At 39.0% G+C, this 22,505-nt stretch overlaps 1 protein-coding gene across 1 annotated transcript in view; it reads right to left on the bottom strand.

The window, feature by feature from the left end:
• LOC123506636 (hepatocyte growth factor-regulated tyrosine kinase substrate-like) overlaps nucleotides 1–22,505 on the bottom strand; it is a 59,560-nt gene that overhangs the window by 17,190 nt on the left and 19,865 nt on the right. The window contains exons 2-7 of the mRNA XM_045258885.1: nucleotides 16,682–16,751; nucleotides 16,211–16,309; nucleotides 11,173–11,288; nucleotides 4,870–5,047; nucleotides 3,720–3,927; nucleotides 619–742 (exon numbers count right to left, since the gene is read on the bottom strand). Of these exons, the coding sequence (XP_045114820.1) occupies nucleotides 619–742; nucleotides 3,720–3,927; nucleotides 4,870–5,047; nucleotides 11,173–11,288; nucleotides 16,211–16,309; nucleotides 16,682–16,751 (795 nt within the window). The remainder of the gene's footprint in view (nucleotides 1–618; nucleotides 743–3,719; nucleotides 3,928–4,869; nucleotides 5,048–11,172; nucleotides 11,289–16,210; nucleotides 16,310–16,681; nucleotides 16,752–22,505) is intronic.

The raw sequence follows: 22,505 nt of genomic DNA, 5'->3' as shown, positions 1-22,505 counted from the left end.
TGAAAAGTTTTCAAAGGTATGTTTGTTTCATTTGAATTGTGATTATTCATTAAGAGAGTCTAGATACATCAGTAAAGGTCCAAATACATGACTCTGGCAATCTATGATTAACTTTACTGATGAATACTGTAAATTCTTCATCAAAATATAATGGAAATGAAGAAAAAAAAATGTAAAAATTCAAATTTAAGCTTATTTCAATTTATAAGAATCTTAATACTAATTTACATCCTTATACACATTTAATTTATATTTACACTACATTTGAAAACAAAAATTCCAACTCCATATATCATATTGTATGAATTTATACACCTTGTAACATGTTAAAAAGCTCCTCCAACTTTCCATCGAGGATTATCATATCACCTCTTAAATTACCATGCCAGAGAGAGAGAGAGAGAGAGAGAGAGAGAGAGAGAGAGAGAGAGAGAGAGAGAGAGAGAGAGAGAGAGAGAGAGAGAGAGAGAGAGAGAGAGAGAGAGAGAGAGAGAGAGAGAGAGAGATATTAAAAGCAGAGAGAGCAACATGATCACTAGAGCAACATGATCAAAGGGAACATAGGGAGCTGGAAGAGGGTTGTGAGGTCATTATATATAGGACTGCTGTGAGCCTCACCTGATTCGCTCCTGCTCCTCTCTTTCCCTCCTGACACGGTCACGGTGCTCTTCCCTCAGTGCCTCCAGGGCTGCCCGAGCATCCCTAACTTGTGAGATCTTGTCCTGTAGTCGCTCAAAGTTCACTGAAATAGCAGACAAACCTGTGTGGCAGTTGTTCTCTTTCCAGTGGACAATGTTTCTATTATAACAAAGGCAAGTTGTTCAGAGCTCTATCATGATCTCAGTAGTGTTTTTCTCTGGTCTTTTTATTTACCATATATGCCAGACTATAAGATGACTCTGTGTATAAGACGACCCCAAATTTTTTAGAGAAAAATTTAGGTTTTGAGCTATTAATGGTGTATAAGACAAACACCTTAATGGTGGAGCGAGCTGCTGCTCATATGGTTGGCTGATGGGCCCTGGGAAGCTGTAATATGGCTGTTCCCTCACTACCGCTGTTGCCAGTTTCGAAATACATCGGAAGGCTTACGGTCCGGATGGAGTCCCTCCTGTTGTTCTCAAAAACTGTGCTTCCGAACTCGCTCACTGCCTGGTCAAACTCTTTCATCTGTGTCTCTCTACTTCTATTTATCCTTCTTGCTGGAAGTTTGCTCACATTCAACCTGTCCCTAAAAAAGGTGACCACTCCAATCCTTCTAACTACCGCCCTATAGCTTTGATTTCCTGCCTTTCTAAAGCCTTTGAGTCTATCCTTAATAGGAAGATAATGAGGCATCTATCAGCTCACAACCTTCTCTCTGATTGCCAGTATGGTTTCCGTAAAGGCAGATCTACTGGTGATCTTCTTACTTTCCTAACTGAATCTTGGTCATCCTCTTTTAGGGACTTCGGTGAAACCTTTGCTGTCGGCCTTGACATATCGAAAGCCTTCGATAGAGTCTGGCACAAATCTTTAATTTCTAAACTACCCTCCTACGGATTCTATCCTTCTCTCTGTACCTTCATCTCCAGTTTCCTTTCCGATCGTTCTATTGCTGCTGTAGTAGACGGTCACTGTTCTTCCCTAAAACTATCAACAGTGGTGTTCCACAGGGTTCTGTCCTATCACCCACTCTCTTTCTATTATTCATCAATGATCTCCTAAATCTGACTCAATGCCCTATCCACTCCTATGCTGATGATACCACCTTGCATTATTCAACAGCGTTCAACAGACGCCCAACCCAACAACAATTAAATGACTCAAGGCGAGATGCTATAGGACGCCTAACTTCTGATCTTTCACTTGTTTCTGATTGGGGCAGAGAAAACCTGGTTTTGTTCAATGCCTCAAAAACTCAATTTCTACAACTATCTACTCGACATAACCTTCCAGACAACTATCCTCTCTTCTTCAATAACACTCAACTTCCCTCTCCTCTACATTAAACACACTCGGTCTATCCTTCACTAAAAATCTAAACTGGAAATTTCACATCTCTACTCTTGCTAAATCAGCTTCCAAGAAGTTAGGTGTCCTGTGGCGTCTTCGTCCATTTTCTCTCCCTCCCAGCTGCTTGCTCTGTACAGGGCCTTATCCGCCCGTGTATGGAGTATGGCTCTCATGTCTGGGGGATCCACACACAGCTTTACTAAACAAGGTGGAATCTAAAGCTTTTCGTCTTATCAACTCTTCTCCTCTAACTGACTGTCTTGATTCTTTAAGTCACCGCCGCAATGTTGCATCTTTATCTGTCTTCTACCGCTGTTTTCATGCTGTCTGCTCTTCTGAACTTGCTAACTGCTTGCCTTCCCCCTCCTGCGGCCTCGCTGCACAAGACTCTCTACTTCTTCTCATCCCTATTCTGTCCATCTTCCTAATGCAAGAGTTAACCAGTATCTTCACTCCTTCATTCCCTACACTGGTAAACTCTGGAACTCTCTACCTGTGTCTGTATTTCCACCTGCCTATGACTTAAACTCTTTCAAAAGAGGAGTGTCAAGACACCTCTTACGTTAACTGGACCCTCCTTTTAGATTTTTTTGTTTTTTCTTTCTCCTACTTTCCTCTAAACAGGGCCTGGCAACCAGCAGGATTTTTTTTTTCCAACACTGTTTTCCCTTGGCCAGTGCCCTTGTAATGTAAAAAAAAAAAAAAAAAAACCCTTTATTTATAAATCCAACTATTAATTATATAAGTCAAGCACAAGTACCTAAAAAAAGAGCCTAAAGGAAATAAAAAAAAAACAAGCATTTTTTTATTGGTTTTATCTAATAATATGGGTAGGTAATTTTTAAAAGATGCCTAAGAAAATGTGACTGAGTGTATTGACACACAACGCCGTCAATAAACATTTGACAGGTGCAGAGGGAAAAGCCCGCTCTGTCATGCAACATATAAATTATGTACATATATCTATTTATCTATCTATCTATATTTATCTATCTATCTATCTATCTATCTATCTATCTATCTATCTATCTATCTATCTATCTATCTATCTATCTCTATCTATCTATCTATCTATCTATCTATATATATATATATATATATATATATATATATATATATATATATATATATATATATATATAATGTACATGTGTGTGTGTGTGTGTGTGTGTGTGTGTGTGTGTGTGTGTGTGTGTGTGTGTGTGTGTGTGTGTGTGTGTGTGTGTGTGTGTGTGTGTGTGTGTGTGTGTGTGTGTGGGGCTGTAGTATGATTTCCTAAAAGGCACTATGGTCCTTAATGTTCACCACATGGTTAAAGGGTTGTGCTTTATGTTTGATATACAAGATGACCCCTTGATTTAGGAGCGTTCAAATTGACAAAAAACTTGTCTTATATTCCGGCATATACAGTATTAAATTTTACATAAGAGGGGAAATCTGGCCAAGAGCAACAAAAATTACTAAACTAAAAGTCCAACTTCGATGCCAGTCTCCGAGCAGGTTCAATAAAGTTAGCCAAAAGACTAGGATAAATGTATTGAAACATCCCTTTTAAATGATTTCAGGTCATAGGAAGATAGAAATACAAAAGCAGGTAGTGAGTTCCTAAAGTTTACCAAAGAAAGATAAATGATTGAGAGTACTAATTAATTCTTGCATAAGAGAGGTAGACAATAAGGGTGAGGAAAGGATCAAAGTCTTATGCATAGACAGAGACCACTCACCTCGTTTGTCATCCTGTTCATGAATGTATTTGAGCAGCTGAGCATGCATTGCTGTGATGTTCATGAAGAGTGTCTGCACGGCCGTGTCATTAGCGATGGGCCGACCTCTGCTCTGGTTGCTCTTCATACGGTTCACAAATATCTCCAGTTGAGTACGCAGTGTTGCCACAAACTCGTCAATTTCTTCTGTTTCCCCATTCTGATAATTCTGAGGTGGTAAAAACTTTAATTTATACATATCAAACAAAAGAGGGAAAAAAAAACAATAGCTCAGTACTTATTTACTGAAGTTTGATACATTTCTATCTCCTAAAGATTCCTTATGTTATTCTACATATGTATAGTAAAATAAAACTCAACTTCTTCACTAACCTAAGGACTTGCTTTAGATTTTACTTATGATCAAGTTCATCACTAAATGACTGGCCTTCACCCTACAAATGTACATAAAGTCTTCCATCTATTTCCATTTACATTTTGCTCAAGATTTATCCTGCCAAATAAGATTTCACAAGCCTTCTGATCATAATCTTCTGACCACTGCTGCATCTACAAATGACTACATAATGAGGCAAATAAAGATAATACTTGTCCATTTGTAAATAACACACCTATGTTTTCAAAGTCCCACAGTAACAGTGGCAAGTGTTTTTGAAATTACTGATTTTACCACTGAATATTTTTAACATACAAAGTGTGAAGAGCTTTTTTTTTTATGTAAAAGGGAAAGCTGGCCAAGGGCAACAAAAACAATCAACAAAGAGGCCTTGTGAGATGCCAGTCCCCCTGTGTATGAAGCTTGAAAAATAATTTATGACCAAGCATAAAAACCCAGTCTTCTGTGCCATTCTCTTCTCCTACAAGGATGCTCCACCTGACGGGGACTCAGGTCCAACAGGTTATGTCCTCAACAACATTCCCCTAAAGCATAGTGGTGAGCATAAACAGTCTACTGCTAGTGGCAGTATGGCAGTGAATTGCCTGTATGGTCATTGTTTTGACCAGTAGTGATTGCAAGCATTCATTCCACTGCAAGTTAATCCAGATCTGATACAGCTCCAGATCAGTGCTCTACACAGATGCTTATAAGAAACCTATCAAGATATGCAGCAAACCAGTATGCCTCACTAGACTATTTCACATAACACACCTCAGTCACCTTTACTGGCTCTAGTTTTGAGGGTGACATGAGTGTTCTGTTGCCAGACGTTGGAGCCGAGGGCTGTGTAGGGGAGAGGGTGCTGGCTGGATCACCTGACTGGGAGGACGACTTCTGCTGCTGTGGCTGCTGGTGTTGCTGCTGCTCCCAATATGAGCGGTTCAAGTACCTGGAAGATTACCAGAGTGCAATGGTTCTCCTGCTATTTTAGTGTAAGAAACTTTTCCATACATATCAATATAAAGAAAAGTACTTGGATTCACTGAAATCTATAATCAACAAAAATAAGAACTGTGAAATATTCACACTTGCATAAGCTACTACAAAACATATTGTATTACTTTTTAATAATGAGAGTAAAATGCAAGAAATATGTTTCTGATGCACAAAATGTCAGTAACTATGGGACAGAGAAACAGGTCATATTTCATTTGCTGGATGAAAGCATTTGATATGTAATGGTATTATATGTATGTTTAATTCATTCCATAGGTATATAAAACATATACATAATGTACTTGCACACACACACACACACACACACACACACACACACACACACTACATGGACAAAGAAATGATGAAGAAATTGCTAAGTACTATAATAAGACACAGATTGGAATATGCAGTTGTGTGGACCCCCCTTAAAAAGAAACACATAAGGAAATTGGAGAGACTACAAAAAATGGCAACAAGAATGGTTCCAGAATTTAAAGGGATGACATATGAGGAGAGACTAAAAGCTATGGATCTACCAACCATGGAACAGAGAAGAGAGAGAGAGAGGGGATCTGATACAAGTTTATAAATTGATTAACGGAATGGATCAAGTGGATAATGAGAAACTAATCCTGAGAGAAGAATATGACATTAGAAGCACAAGATCACATAGTAAGAAACTGAGGAAGGGAAGATGTCTGAGAGATGTTAAAAAATATAGTTTCCTGCAAAGATGTGTTGAGACTTGGAACAGTTTGAGTGAGGAAGTGGTGTCAACAATGAGTGTGCATAGTTTTAAAGAAAATTGGATAAGTGTAGATATGGAGACGGGGCCTCAAGAGCATAAAACCCAGGCCCTGTAAAACTACAACTAGGTAAATACAACTAGGTAAACACACACACACACACACACACACACACACACACACACACACACACACACACACACACACACACACACACACACACACACTTATTAAGTTTCTACTCAAGAGTAATAGAAGGACTGGAAAGCAGAGATGGATGGGTGGACACAGTATACCTGGACATAAAAAAAGGCTTTTGATAAAGTCCCTTGTGGAAGAATACTTTGGAAACTAGAGAACATAGGTGGACTGCTAAGAACTTTGTTAGACTGGATAAGGGATTATTTGAAGGAGGAGATGAGAACTGTGACCAGAGATACATACTCATCTTGGGGTAAAGTAACAAGTGGAGTGCCACAAGGGTCAGTGTTAGCCCCATTATGTTCCAGATTTATGGACACGACATTCACATTGGGATAAACAGTTATATTAATTTGTTTGCTGATGATGCAAAGCTGCTAAGAATAATCAAAACCCGGGAGGACTGTTTGCTGTTACAGGAAAATATAAACAAAATCTACGAGTGGAGTAAAAAAGTGGATATTAGAGTTCAATACCAAGAAATGTCACATAATGGAACTAGGAAAGAGTAAGAGAAGACCAGTATGGAACCATCTGATAGGAGAGGAACAACTAATAATGATTAAAGAGGAAAAAGATCTGGGAGTGATCATACAGGAAAATTTTAACCCTGAAAAACACATAAGTAAGATATTTGGATTATCATACAAAATGTTAACTAATATATGAGTGACATTTCAATTCATGGACAAAGATATGATGAAAAAAATTATCACAAGCATGATACATCCAAGGCTGGAATATGCAGCAGTGGTGTGGTCTCTGAGCTCTAAAAAGATATAAGAAGATTAGAACGGATTAAAAAAATTGCTACAAAGATGGTGCCGGAACTAAAGGACCTAACGTATGAAGATAGACTGAAGGAAATGAGACTGCAAACCTTACAAGATAGAAGAGAACAAGGAGACCTAATAACAATGTATAAGATAGTCAATGTTATTAAAAAGATAGACAAGGAAGACCTGGTGCTGGTGACAGAACGTAGGACAAGAGGACATGTAAAGATTAGGATGAGGCAGTGTATAAAGGATACTGGAAAATACAGAACGGTGGAAAAGTAGAATGCACTGATTGATGAAGTTGTTACAGCACATAATATGCATAACTTTAAAGAAAAATTGGATAAATGGAAACATGGAGACTGAACACCATGAGCCCCACTCGAACCTTGTACAATACAACTATGTAAGTACAACTAGGTAAATACACACAAACACACACCTGGGAAGTTACCTGACACAAACTGGCCAAACTGACAGCAGCCAGTGTGTTCTCCCAAGACACTCTGATCAGGTGGATTCAGCAGCCTGAGCCATGGCAAAAGTTGGCAACCATGAGCTGCACACACTTAAGGCTGAGCTGACCTCCCTGAAGCTCACTCAGCTTGACTGCCTAAAGTCATAAGCTGTAATGTGACATTTCCAGAAGGTTCACACAATATCTCAATCTCCCTCCACTATTAGGTTTGTTTACCATTACCATATCCTTGCTCATCCTGGCATTCTGGATATGCAATGCCTTCTCACCTAACAAGTAGTGTGGGCAGGAATAAAGTGGTATGTTACGAGGTCCATCATTGCAAATGTACACCCCTCTGAACCACCCCCATGTCCACATGGCAATTGTACACCCTGCACCTAGACGTTGTTGGCCTGCTGGTGCTATTGTAAGGCTGCCAGTACCACATGCACTGACAGGCTACTCAGAGGGTGGAAGCCATTCCCATTCCTGGCATCATGGCTGAGATAACTCAATGATACTAGTGAGTGTTCTCCTGGAAGCCTCAGGCCAGGTTCAGTGCCAGGTCAGTAGGCATTCCTGGTGCCTTAAAGACCAGAAGTATGGAGCATATCATCGAGAGACATTCCCATATCATACTTATACAACACATGCAAACATTCTGTGTGATTCTGTGAACCAGCTTTCACTACTATAATTTTTTTTTTTTTTTTTTTTTTTTACATTACAAGGGCACTGGCCAAGGGAAAACAAAGTGTTGGAAAAAAAAAAAATCCCGCTGGTTGCCAGGCCCTGTTAAGAGGAAAGTAGAAAGAGAAAAAACAAAAAAATCTAAAAGGAGGGTCCAGTTAACGTAAGAGGTGTCTTGACACTCCTCTTTTGAAAGAGTTTAAGTCATAGGCAGGTGGAAATACAGACACAGGTAGAGAGTTCCAGAGTTTACCAGTGTAGGGAATGAAGGAGTGAAGATACTGGTTAACTCTTGCATTAGGAAGATGGACAGAATAGGGATGAGAAGAAGTAGAGAGTCTTGTGCAGCGAGGCCGCAGGAGGGGGAAGGCATGCAGTTAGCAAGTTCAGAAGAGCAGACAGCATGAAAACAGCGGTAGAAGACAGATAAAGATGCAACATTGCGGCGGTGACTTAAAGAATCAAGACAGTCAGTTAGAGGAGAAGAGTTGATAAGACGAAAAGCTTTAGATTCCACCTTGTTTAGTAAAGCTGTGTGTGGATCCCCCAGACATGAGAGCCATACTCCATACACGGGCGGATAAGGCCCTTGTACAGAGCAAGCAGCTGGGAGGAGAGAAAAATGGACGAAGACGCCATAGGACACCTAACTTCTTGGAAGCTGATTTAGCAAGAGTAGAGATGTGAAATTTCCAGTTTAGATTTTTAGTGAAGGATAGACCGAGTGTGTTTAATGTAGAGGAGAGGGAAGTTGAGTGTTATTGAAGAAGAGAGGATAGTTGTCTGGAAGGTTATGTCGAGTAGATAGTTGTAGAAATTGAGTTTTGAGGCATTGAACAAAACCAGGTTTTCTCTGCCCCAATCAGAAACAAGTGAAAGATCAGAAGTTAGGCGTCCTATAGCATCTCGCCTTGAGTCATTTAATTGTTGTTGGGTTGGGCGTCTGTTGAACGCTGTTGAATAATGCAGGGTGGTATCATCAGCATAGGAGTGGATAGGGCATTGAGTCAGATTTAGGAGATCATTGATGAATAATAGAAAGAGAGTGGGTGATAGGACAGAACCCTGTGGAACACCACTGTTGATAGTTTTAGGGAAGAACAGTGACCGTCTACTACAGCAGCAATAGAACGATCGGAAAGGAAACTGGAGATGAAGGTACAGAGAGAAGGATAGAATCCGTAGGAGGGTAGTTTAGAAATTAAAGATTTGTGCCAGACTCTATCGAAGGCTTTCGATATGTCAAGGCCGACAGCAAAGGTTTCACCGAAGTCCCTAAAAGAGGATGACCAAGATTCAGTTAGGAAAGTAAGAAGATCACCAGTAGATCTGCCTTTACGGAAACCATACTGGCAATCAGAGAGAAGGTTGTGAGCTGATAGATGCCTCATTATCTTCCTATTAAGGATAGACTCAAAGGCTTTAGAAAGGCAGGAAATCAAAGCTATAGGGCGGTAGTTAGAAGGATTGGAGTGGTCACCTTTTTAGGGACAGGTTGAATGTGAGCAAACTTCCAGCAAGAAGGATAAATAGAAGTAGAGACACAGATGAAAGAGTTTGACCAGGCAGTGAGCGAGTTCGGAAGCACAGTTTTGAGAACAACAGGAGGGACTCCATCCGGACCGTAAGCCTTCCGAGAATCAAGGCCAGAGAGGGCCAGGAAAACGTCTTTATAAAGAATTTTAATTTTAGGGATGAAGTAGTCAGAGGGTGGAGGAGTAGGAGGAATATGCCCAGAATCATCCAAAGTTGAGTTGGTAGCAAAGGTTTGAGCGAAGAGTTCAGCTTTAGAAAAGAAGAGACAGCTGTAGAGCCATCTGGATGAAGTAAAGGAGGAAAGACGAAGAAGTAAAGTTGTTAGAGATATTATTGGCTAGATGCCAGAAATCTCGAGAGGAGTTAGAATTGGAAAGACTTTGACATTTTCTATTGATGAAAGAGTTTTAGTAAGTTGGAGAATAGATTTGGCATGATTACGGGCAGAAATATATAGGGCATGAGTTTCAGCAGTTGGATGGCTACGGAACCGTTTGTGAGCCGCCTCTCTATCATTGACAGCACGAGAACAAGCAGAGTTAAACCAAGGCTTTTTAGCTTTAGGGTTAGAGAAAGTATGAGGAATGTATAGCTCCATGCCAGAGATAATCACCTCTGTTATGCGCTCGGCACAAAGAGAAGGATCTCTGACATGAAAACAATAATCATCCCAAGGAAATCAGAATAGTACTGCCTTAGTTCCTCCCACTTAGCAGAGTTAAAATGCCAGAAGCACCTCCGCTTAGGCGGGTCCTGAGGCTGCACTGGAGTGATAGAACTGGTAACGGAAATTAGATTGTGGTCGGAGGAGCCCAACGGAGAGGAAAGTTTAACAGAGTAAGCAGAAGGGTTGGAGGTTAGGAAAAGATCAAGAATGTTGGGCGTGTCTCCAAGGCGGTCAGGAATACGGGTAGGGAACTTCACTAGCTGCTCTAGGTCATGAAGGATAGCAAAGTTGAAGGTTTGTTCACCAGGTTGGTCAGTGAAAGAAGATGAAAGCCAAAGCTGGTGGTGAACATTGAAATCCCTAAAATGGAGATCTCAGCAAAAGGAAAGTGAGATAAGATGTGCTCCACCTTGGAAGTCAAATAGTCAAAGAATTTTACATAGTCAGAGGAATTAGGTGAGAGGTATACAGCACAGATGAATTTAGTTAGAGAGTGACATTGAAGTCTTAGCCAGATGGTAGAAAATTCTGAAGATTCAAGATTGTGGGCACGAGAGCAAGTGGTGTCGTTACGCACGTATACGCAACATCCAGCTTTGGATTGAAAATGAGGATAGAGCAAGTAGGAGGGAACAGAAAAGGGGCTGCTGTCAGTAGTCACAGACAACTGTGTTTCGGTTAGGAAGAGAAGATGAGATTTAGTAGAGGAGAGGTGGTGTTCCACAGATTGAAAATTAGAACGAAGGCCACGAATGTTGCAGAAATTGATAGTGAAAGTATTAGATGAAGTGTCAAGACACCCAAGGTCGACAGCAGAGGGCAGTCCGACCTGGGGACATTTATGGTCCCCTCCCCAGAGGGGGACTCCGAGGCAGGGCGTGGTGAAGTCATTATTAAATTAGATAGTTGTTTTTTTCACACTAATGCACACAACACTGAATACAAAAAAACATGAGGAATACACATGGCACAACACACACAATATGGCAGACTGACCTTGCAAGTTCAGGATCCATGTCCTCCTTGTCCTGCATTAACTGTGGGGCAGGAGAGGCCGGAGTGGGTGATGTCTGCCGCCAATTTCCCAAGATAGTTGAAGTTGCACGAAGTTTCTAAAATTCAGGAGAGCATTAACAAATTGAAATTTGCTAATATTATATGAGCAAAAGTCTAGCAAAAAGAAACATTCAAAAAGTATACAAAGTATCTTGTGAAATGTGCAATCTTTATGATTGGTGCCTGTTTATTTTATAACTGACAGCAACTCTTGAAAGGTCGATATTGAAAGATGCTAATCTGATGAAAATGGAATAGTTCATAGTATTGCTAGCAAAAGTATTTTGTCATCTCATTCTCAAGCTTCTTTACTTGTTTCATGATGCTACTAAGCTAAGCATAGTGACAATCACAACCAGTCTTACTATCTTTCTTTAAAAGCTATCACAAGAAGCCTCTTTTCTCTGATGCATCAAACCTGGACAAAAGTGAGACAACTTCCCCAAGGTAGGGAGCGAGGTTAGGATGAATCTTGAGCAGTAACAGGAAAGTCAAAGCTAGCCACTTAGGGGAAGTTCATCATTGCAGCCTTGGACTTCTGAGTGTCATGCAAGAGGTTTGATGGCTAATATGTATATCCTGACGAACTAGATCCAGCAATTCTATTTTCATTCATGAAATTAGGTAGATTAGATTAGTTCAGATCAGGTTAGGTTACAACAGACTAAGTCAGGTGTTTAATATCTTAAATGAATATTTTCTTTACAAGTGTCAGTGTAATGCATAATAAAATGAATCACTATTTATAGTGGCTTGCACAAAGAACATTATTTCCTGAAAAAGCCATATTTTGAAGAGAACAAATATTATCAACTTAATCATAAAAACAGAGCCAGCCACAATTAACATATTTACTGGTCTGATTCCAGCAAAATCTTCTCCTGAACAATTTCTCTAACTTCAGATTATTTCTCAGTACTTTCATGACGCTCAAAGGGAAGGAATCAAAGTTACAAATGCAATACTTATGAGAAAATACAGCAAAATTTACAAGTCCTCAATTTTTCTACTTACTTTTTTTTTAGGCAAATACAAAAATTTGGTTAATTTCATTTTTCCCATCTAACAAAACCAAGACAAACTTGATCTAACCTAAACCTAACCTAACTTTATTCCTGGTGCAGTGTGTTGATTTTCAAAAGCATCAATACAAGTCAATAACAGCTGGCCACACAAAAAAAACTTCATAGTTGTAAAGGACATCGAGTATATAAACCAGGACATAAAAAAAAAGAAAGAAAAAAGTTACCGACATGGGCTTATAGTAAATGTTAACCAAAAGTGCCCAAATGCCATAAAAGAAAATGTCCCAAAAAAAAAAAAAGTCTCCTCTTGGGAAAGAGTTAAGTGAATTTCCTAGTTCTGACTTTCCACACTACAAATGCAATACACTGTAAAGCGCCCAGCATTCTTACATACTTAAAAGAGACACCAGATAGCCAATAAAAGGTAGTAGTATTAGGTATATCATCAGTTACCTCCTTCAAATGCATAAAACAATTGCTCCCTGTCCTCTTGTTGCTGTATAATTACTATCACAAACACACTGAGTTACTTTGCTCGCCCATCTTAATCATATTTTCATAACAAATTCCACATCTTCATTTTCTTAACAACATTCACTGTCCACTTCACTATTTGGTGGTTCTGAATATCCCACTTCTTATTTGTCAAGTGTTGTTCTTCATAATACCAGAAAATTCAAGCCTAGTTCACTGGAGCACCAGTACGGAAGTAGCGAAGATCCCAAGGCAGCAGCGGGACAAAGACACACTAGCAGACAGTTCTGAGGTCATCACTGGCAGGTATTTCCTACTTCGCGTACTTCCTTACGTCCAAAGCTGTGCTCACCACACACACACCACATGTCATACCTTAGTCAGCCTCTGCAGGGCTTAGCTATGCTCATACCACAAGACGTATCATTCAAGTAAAAGTTTTTATCAGCAACGTCTTCCTCAGTGTAAACAAACCCGTCACGTGGTTATATTTCACGGACACTCAATTTCGCGCATTAAATGACACACATTCCAAAGATCAGCTAAAACCATGGTCCTCGTCATGTCTTTTAAGGTGGTACTGAAAAAGAGTATTCTGCGAAGACAAAATACACGTTGCAAGATCCAGCATGCAGAATCGCTAAAATTAAATCTTACTAAAACTTCGTATTAGTCATCGAATACATAGCTTTCACCATGAACTTTTATACTGGTTAGGAAATGTCCTGTAATGAAATAAATGACGAGAATAACTTAGAGGGAGAGAGAAAAAAACAAAAGGATACCTATAAGTGTTAAATCTAAATACGTCCCGCTGTCAAGTTCCGCCATCTTGCACAGCCTTATCATCACCCCCGCAAAAAAAGGGGAACTATTTCTTTATTATAACTGAGCAATGCGGGGCACTCCTGCAACTCACACATGACTCGACTCTTACAACAGAGCGTCTGAGATTAACAACCACTTATAGTTTACGCTTTTAAATAATATTAGAAAAGCGTCTCTCTCTCTCTCTCTCTCTCTCTCTCTCTCTCTCTCTCTCTCTCTCTCTCTCTCTCTCAAAATAATAAATAAATAAACTTCATGTGGCAATATTATACCGATTTCACTCCATTTGATGAATTAAAACCATAAACAGTGAGTGCATTGAGAAGTGAGATCCATACAATCCCCTTAACATTGAAAGTGATGTAGACATTCCCTTACTGAACCCAAGACAGCACACTGCACCTTGTATTAGTGTAGAAATAGTAGAATATTCTGAGGAAGGTCTTCTCAATCTTCTCAGCATCTTTTAATTAACTGATCAGTTTCTACTATTACCTAATCATTACCTATTATTTTTTCCGTAATGTGAAGTCAGATGATGTTTGTAATGTTCAGTTATTATTTTCTAATTTTTTGTACAATAAACCTTTTTTTCCTGCACAAGACTTTCTTTTTCCTCCCACCCCTATTCTGTCCACCTCCCTACTGCAAGAGCTAACCAGTACTCTCAATTATTCATACATTTATCTGGTAAACTCTGGAACTCACTACCTGTTTCTGTATTTCATCTTCCTATGACCTGAACTCATTTAGAAGGGAGGTTTCAAGATATTTATCCTTTCTTGGCTAACTCTCTTGACACTTTATGGGGATTGACATCTAAGAAGGTCCTTTTGTTTGGTTGTTTCTGTTGCCCTTAGTCAGTTCTTCCTATCTTGCATAAAAAAGTGTAAGGTAGAAAGCAAGAACATCTTTTGAGAGTGACAAAGAACACAAAGAAAAATAAAACTGACAGACCCATTCATCCTGACATGGCTGTTCACTGGAACTATAGGAGGGGACTGTCACTTCTACAGGGATGGAAGACGTACATGAAAGCCAACGTAAAATTTATAAGGGAAAGACACACAAAGGTGAGCCAAATACTGATCTATTCAATACCTCATAACATCTACAACTGCCTGAGTGGTTTCTAGAGGAATTTTCACCTGTCCTATTCACACTTCACTCTTGAATTCTCTACTCTATCTATCTCCTGCCTTCTTTTATTCTTTCACATACTCACACATTTTTTTAACATTTCTATGGGTTATCCACTTACATGCACAGCCTCACCCTTTTTCCTATAAATGATGTTTGTCTTATATCATTCTTACACTCTGTTTCACAAAAGATATCATAGCTGTTCTACCACATGAACTGAATAAATCTATCTTATTTAAGTCTAAAAAATGATACAGTGTCTGTCTATTCCTCTAATGCTGGAAGGATCCCAAGTATCTTCCAGATTGGTGACCACAACAGAAAATCTTCCTCTTCCTACTGTTCAAATGCTTCCCTTTTTCACACATTTTCCTCTACCTTATCCTTCAGTCTCTTAAATGACTTTTGTTCTTTATTAGAACCATCAGTATCTACTCACATAATCTTTCTTTATAAACCTTTCACTCTTCCCCATCCCAACAAGGCCATACCATTTCAATGTGGTTCTTTTCACTTACTTATACTACACTATTCATAAACACTTATACTGATTTCATGTTCTCCACCTTGTCATCCCCCACATGCCCCTTTCAGAGGACTCATTCCTACTCCACTTTCATCCCACATTTCACTTTCACACCTCTGATTCAGATGTCAGTGATGGCAGAATACCATTACTCAAACCTTTCTAAAGACTCAAAGACACATTTCTCCCTTCCATACTCCTTGGAATTGAGTCTTTCTTAGCACTCTCCCATACTCACCCTACAAGACATCTTAGTCATACCTACTTTCTTCTCAAAAACCATTAACTAATCTTTTATCCTAGCATTTGCATTTAGTTTCTGTTCCATATGTTATCTCAAATAGTTACAAATGCTGCTGATGGTCACTCTGCTCTATTCCCTGGTTCTCTATATTTACAATGTGCATCTGATAAAGATCTTGATTGGCATGGCACACTCTTTTTCTGCCAATTACCATACATTCCTCATTAATAATCTTTAGCACTCTCCACATGGCAATACACCTCAGATAAACCTTACTGATTAAAATGCTATCACTGTGCATGCAAAGATGTCTTCTCATACATGGGATTATCAAATTATCTTTTCTAAAAATCCTTTTATCTTCTTGTTATCTATAGGAATTACATCTTTTCTCTTCACTTACACTCCTCTCCTTCCCTATTCCTTTACAACAACTTATTCACATTGAGTTTTCAGTTGTTTTCCTTTGAACCTCATTGACTAATTTACTTTCTCTTACTGACTTTTCCATTTCCTTATTCCAGGATTTATACAGTACCTGGTTCTTTTCTCTCTCTGATTTTATTTTGCATCATTACCTTGTCATAAATGGAATGTTCACAAACTGTGATTTGCTTGTATATATCTTATCACATGATAAGTGCTAACATTGAGTGTTATGTGCTGATCTCAAAAACAAGGTCACATGCCTTTTAGAATGAAGTGAATGAAATATGATTATCAAGGGATTGTACTCACTTCCTTCTCTTTGTTCTCTGCCTCAGATCGGGAGAGGGCAATGGCCAGCTGCAGCTCTTCCTCCTCCTGTAGTTCCTCCTCACTCTTCTTTCCTGGTGTCTGGAGAAGCAAGTGTCAATCAAAATTAAGGAAATGGAAAGTTTTTTACTAAACTCTCAGTTTCAATACTCAATATTACTAATTTCCCGTTCAATTTTAAATAGGGACAACGTGTCATGACACCCATTCTTCACATCTGATTATGATATTTTTACCTAAGCAGAAAGTTTGTCAGATATTTCCAACCTTCAGACTGTACTATTCTTTTTTTTTTTTTTATGTAAGAAGGGAAATATGACCAAGGACACCCAAAGCAATTAAACAAAAAGGCCCACCTAGATGATGGTCCCCAAGCAGGGCTGAGAGTTAGCCAGAAAAAAGGATGAATATAAAGTAAAAGAGAGAAGGAAAGAATTTAAACTTTTAACTAACCTTGGAATTCTTGGGGCTGGTTGGCTCCTCACTCTCCACCTTTTCAGCAGAGGGGAGGGGTCTTTGGGGGCTGGAGAGGAACAAGCCAAATGGTCAACCTAAATCTCTAGCAAGCATACACAACAGGGTGCCAACTTGCAGAGCCTCAGTCTTAATAATATTCAACTTGGCAATACTGTACCATTATAATAAACTTAAACCTTAAATACCACACCTTGATAACTATTCATATACTTGTACACTAACATTAATCCATCCATACAAGGAATGAAGAGGGACACACACACACACACACACACACATATAAGCATATAAGGAAGTTGGAGAGATTGCAGAGAATGGCAACAAAAATGGTTCCGGAATTGGCAGAAATGACCTATGAGGAGAGATTAAAAGAAATGAATTTGCCTACTTTGGAACAAAGAAGAGAAAGAGGAGATTTAATACAGGTTTATAAACTGTTGAATGGACTGGATGAAGTGGATAATGAGCAAATGATGTTGAGAGAGGAAAATTTAAGTAGAACTACAAGATCGCATAGTAAAAAGATAGCCAAGGGAATATGCTTGAAGGATGTGAAGAAATATAGTTTCCCACAAAGATGTGTGGAGGTGTGGAATGGTTTGAGTGAGGAGGTGGTGTCAGCAAGGAGTGTGCATAGTTTTAAAGGAAAGTTGGATGTGTGTAGATATGGAGACGGGGCCACACGAGTATGATACCCAGGCCCTGTAAAATTACAACTAGGTGAATACAACTAGGTGAATACACACACACGAGGAGTTGTGACCTTGTTGTCCTGGTGTGTGGTGTGTGCCTGGTCTCAGACCTATCCCAAGATCGGAAATAATGAGCTCTGAGCTCGTTCCGTAGGGTAACGTCTGGCTGTCTCGTCAGAGACTGCAGCAGATCAAACAGTGAAACAGTGAAACAGACACACACACACACACACACACACACACACACACACACACACACACACACATTTTTAGTTCATTGTGGTAATGTCCCCCACCCCCCTGTACATTTTCAGTGTAATTTTTTACATTGCCTAACTAATAAACCGTTTATTATTATTATTATTACTATTACACACACACACACACACATAGGGGAATCTCTCTAAAAGAGGAAATTGAACATGAAAGTCCCTTGGGGAAAAGCGATCATGATGTCCTAAGCTTTGAGCTAGATACAGAATTAAGCACGAATAAGATTGTGGAACGCAGGGAGGAAAAATTAAATTATACTAGGGCAAATTATAACCATATAAGGGAGTGCTTTAATGAAATTGACTGGTCCGTGTTACACCAGGAAAGAGATATGCAATTGAAGTACGATAAATTTATGGATTTGTATAACTCTGCTGTGAAAAAGTTTGTGCCATATTACAGGAAGGGGACTTTAAATAATAAACAGTGGTTTAATAGAAATTGTGAAGAAGCAAAAAGAACAAAGAAAAGGCATGGAAGAAACTTAAGAAAAGCAGTGATGTATTATCAAGGGAAGGCTACAAAACAGCAAGGAATAGATATGTTGAAGTAAGGAGAACAGCACAGAAGGAATATGAACAGAGGGTGGTGGAAAACTGTGATAGTGACCCAAAAATGTTTTACAAATTCATAAATGGAAAACTAAATAAAAGGGAGGCAATAGAAAAGGTAAAAAACGAGGAAGAAGTATATGAAGATGCTGGAGAGATAGCTGAAATTTTGAACGACAACTTTTGCAAAGTGTTTACAAAGGAGGAGCATTTTATGAGAGGAAGGCCTACGGAAATAAAGCAAATGCAGGACATCATGGTTACTAAGGAAGATGTAAGGAAAATTATAAGCAATCTGGATATTAATAAATCAATGGGGCCTGATGGCATATCTGGGAGGTTGCTAAAAGAATGTAAGGATCAATTGTTGAACCCCATATTTGATATTGTGGATACCTCCATACGAACAGGATTAGTCCCGAAAGAGTGGAAAAGAGCTGACATTGTGCCTATATATAAGAATGGTAGTAGAATGGAACCGCTAAATTATAGACCAGTATCGTTGACTAGTATATTGTGCAAGGTATGTGAAGAAGTAATTAAAGCTAAGTGGAGTGAGTATCTAGAAAGTGAAAACATTCTGAGTGAAAGGCAGTTTGGTTTCAGAAAAGGAAGATCGTGTGTATCCAATTTATTATGTTTTTATTCAAGAGTGACTGACATACTGCAACATAGAGAGGGATGGGTAGATGCTATCTACCTGGACTTGAGAAAGGCCTTTGATAAAGTACCACACAATAGACTGATGTGGAAACTAAAGATGACTGGAGGAGTAAATGATAAACTAGCAAAATGGATGGAAAATTACTTAATGGGAAGAGAAATGAGAACACTGGTGAGAGGAAAGAAGTCCGAGTGGAAGAAGGTAACCAGTGGAGTTCCACAAGGGTCAGTGCTGGGTCCCATCATGTTTTTGATTTATGTTAATGATATGCCAGTAGGAATTGACAGTTATATGAACATGTTTGGACGATACTAAAATTATGAGGAGAGTAAAGAATGTGGAAGATTGTAACAAGTTACAGGAAGATCTTGATAAAATATATGAGTGGAGTAAAGAGTGGCAGATGGAATTTAATATAGACAAGACCCATGTTATGAAAATGGGAAGAAGTAGATACAGACCAAACAGGGATTACAGGCTGGGTGATGAGAAAATTAAAGAGACCAATGAGGAGAAAGACTTAGGAGTAACGTGCAAAACACTTTGTCACCGGAGAAACACATTAACAAGATTTTTTGGAAAATATACAACATGCTTCAAAATATTGGCCTTGCATTCCACTACCTAGATGAAGGAATGATGAAGAAGATATTATGTACCTTAATAAGACCCCAGCTAGAATATGCAGCATGTGTCTGGTCACATATGAAGAAAAATGTGAAGAAGGTAGAAAGGGTACAAAGGCTGGCAACAAGGATGGTACCAGGACTCAGGGAGTTAGACTATGAGGAAAGACTGAGGAAGCTGGGGCTGACCACATTAGAAGAGAGAAGAACAAAAGGAGACATGATAACTATGTATAAATTGGTGAACAAGATTGACATACTGGATAGAGAGTTGATAAAGGTGACCACAAGTAATTATCTCCAAGGACATGGAAAAAAGCTAATAAAGGACATCTGTCTAAATGACATGAGAAAATACAGTTTCCCGCATCGTAGCATTGATAAGTGGAATAAACTGAGCAGTCATGTCGTTGACGCGGTGTGTGTCAATCAGATGAAAGAGAGATATGACAGGAATGGACAAGGAGACAGGACACAGAGAGCTTAGCTCGGGCCCTGTAATACACAAATAGGTAAATACACACACACACACACACACACACACACACACACACACACACACACACACACACACACACACACTTTGAGAAGAAGCACAAGATCGCATAGTAAAAAGCTGAGAAAAGGAAGATGTCTGAGAGATGTTAAAAAATATAGTTTCCCGCAAAGATGTATTGAGACGTGGAACAGTTTAAATGAAGAAGTAGTGTCTGCAAGAGTGCACACTTTTAAAGTAAGATTGGATAAGTGTAGATATGGAGACGGGGCCATACGAGCATAAAGCCCAGGCGCTGTAAAACTACAACTAGGTAAATACAACTAGGTAAATACACACACACACACACACACACACACACACACACACACACACACACACACACATCGATGATGGCGGAGGTGGTCGCTGACACATCTATAATTCTACAGTTACACACTGGTAATGTTTGTCCCGTCTCCATATAGTCATGTTAACTGTTGATTAGCAAAATAATGTCCAGTGAAGGTAAATATAAACAGTAGCCTGCGTTTGAGCCATCAGCTGGTTTGTTTACGTCTGCGCAACATGGCGGCCGTGAACTCGAAAGAGGAATCAGAATTCACAGGGTTTCAAGGAATAATGGAAAAGAGCGCTTATGTGAAGAAAATTCTGGAGTTAGAAGGTAAAATTGAAAAACTGTTTGAAAAGTATGAGGGCCTGGAAACGAGTTATGACAATGTAAAGAGAGACTGTGCCGATATGAAGAAGGAAAATGCAGCACTGAAAGAGGAAGTTAAGCTAATTAAAGTGAATTGCGAAAAATGTGGAGAATCTCTAGGAAAAGTGATGGAGAAGCAGGCTGAATGGAAAAAAAGTCAGGAAGTGGAAAGAAAGGAGGTAAATTACAAAGTTGCAAGTCTGGAAAAGGAAATCAAAGAGTCAGGGAAGAAAACTTTGGGCCTTGCTGAAATTATAGATCAACAGATCATAGAAGAAGATAGCTGAGAAAGTGGTGAAGGTTATTAAGTCAAATGAGATAAGACCGAGGCTTGAATATGCAACAATACAGTGGGCTCGAACTTAAAAACACATAAGGAAACTAGAGAAAGTACAGAGGGCTGCAACAAAATGGTGCCTGACTTAAGAGATTTGACTTATGAAGACAGACTGAAAAGAATGCAACTTCCAACCCTGGAAAACAGAAGAGAAAGGGAGACCTGATAGCAATATACAGAGTGATGATTGGCATGGAAAAATGGATAGGAAGATCTGTGTATGTGGAATGGAAGAATGTCGAGAGGGAGCAACCAAAATTGTTCTACAGATTCATAAATGGAAAAATTAGGCAAAGAGAAACAATAGAAAGGTTAAAAGGAGAGGATGGGAAGGTGGAAGACCCAAAAAGTATGACAGAACTATTAAATAATAAATTCCAGGAGGTCTTTACTAAGGAATCCAAATTTGAAAGGCTACAGGGTAATAGAGAGACAGTCTATATGAAAGACATTAAAGTAACCAAGCTTGAAATAAAAGAGTTAATGAAGGAACTGGATGAAGAGAAGGCAATGGGACCAGATGAAGTCTCAGGCAGAATACTGAAAGAATGTAGGGAAGAACTAGCAAGTCCTATATACAGTGTACATCATAAAATGCTCAATAGAAAATGGAACAGTACCAGTAGAATGGAAAAGAGCGGAAGGAAGGAAGAACCTTTAAATTACAGACTGGTATCACTAATTAAATATGCAAGATGTGTAAAAGAATAATAAAGAAACAATGGATCGAGTTCCTTGAAGACAACAAATTAATATCAAATAGCCAATTTGGTTTTAGAAAAAGACGGTGTGTAACTAATTTATTGAGTCTCTATTCTAGAATAGTTGATTGAGTACAAGAGAGAGAGAGAGATGGGTTGACTGTATTTATTTGGATTTAAAAAAGGCGTTTGACAAAGTTCCACATACAAGATTACTATGGAAGTTAGAGGAGAAGGGTGGCTTAAAAGGAAGCACATTGAGATGGATAGCAAATTATTTGAGGGGGAGAGAAATAAGGACGGTAGTTAAAGATATAAAGTCCAAGTGGAGAGCAGTAGAAAGCGGAGTGCCACAGGGGTCAGTATTGGCACCAATATTTTTCCTCATTTATATTAACGACATGCCAGAAGGAGTGAACAGCTACATAAATCTGTTTGCAGATGATACAAAACTGTGCAGAGTTATAAAGCAAAAAGAGGATTCTGAAATACTGCAAGAAGACCTAAATAAGATCTGGGAATGGAGTAAAAAGTGGGAAATGGAATTCAATGTGAACAAAAGCCATGTCATGGAAATGGGAAAGAGTGAAAGACGACCAGTGGGAATCTATAAGATGGGAGATGGAGTAGAACTGGAGAAAGCAAAAAAAGGAAAAGGACTTAGGAGTGACGATGGAAGAAAACAATCAACCGGTAAGCCATATTGATAGAATTTTCAGAGACACATATACTGTAATTTGCTAAGGAATATTGGAATAGC

Source organism: Portunus trituberculatus, chromosome 20 (assembly GCF_017591435.1).
Source record: "Portunus trituberculatus isolate SZX2019 chromosome 20, ASM1759143v1, whole genome shotgun sequence".
In the NCBI taxonomy this organism is placed as follows: domain Eukaryota; kingdom Metazoa; phylum Arthropoda; class Malacostraca; order Decapoda; family Portunidae; genus Portunus; species Portunus trituberculatus.
The sequence above is the reverse complement of the archived record's forward strand: the minus strand, read 5'-3'. Positions and strand labels throughout refer to the sequence as shown.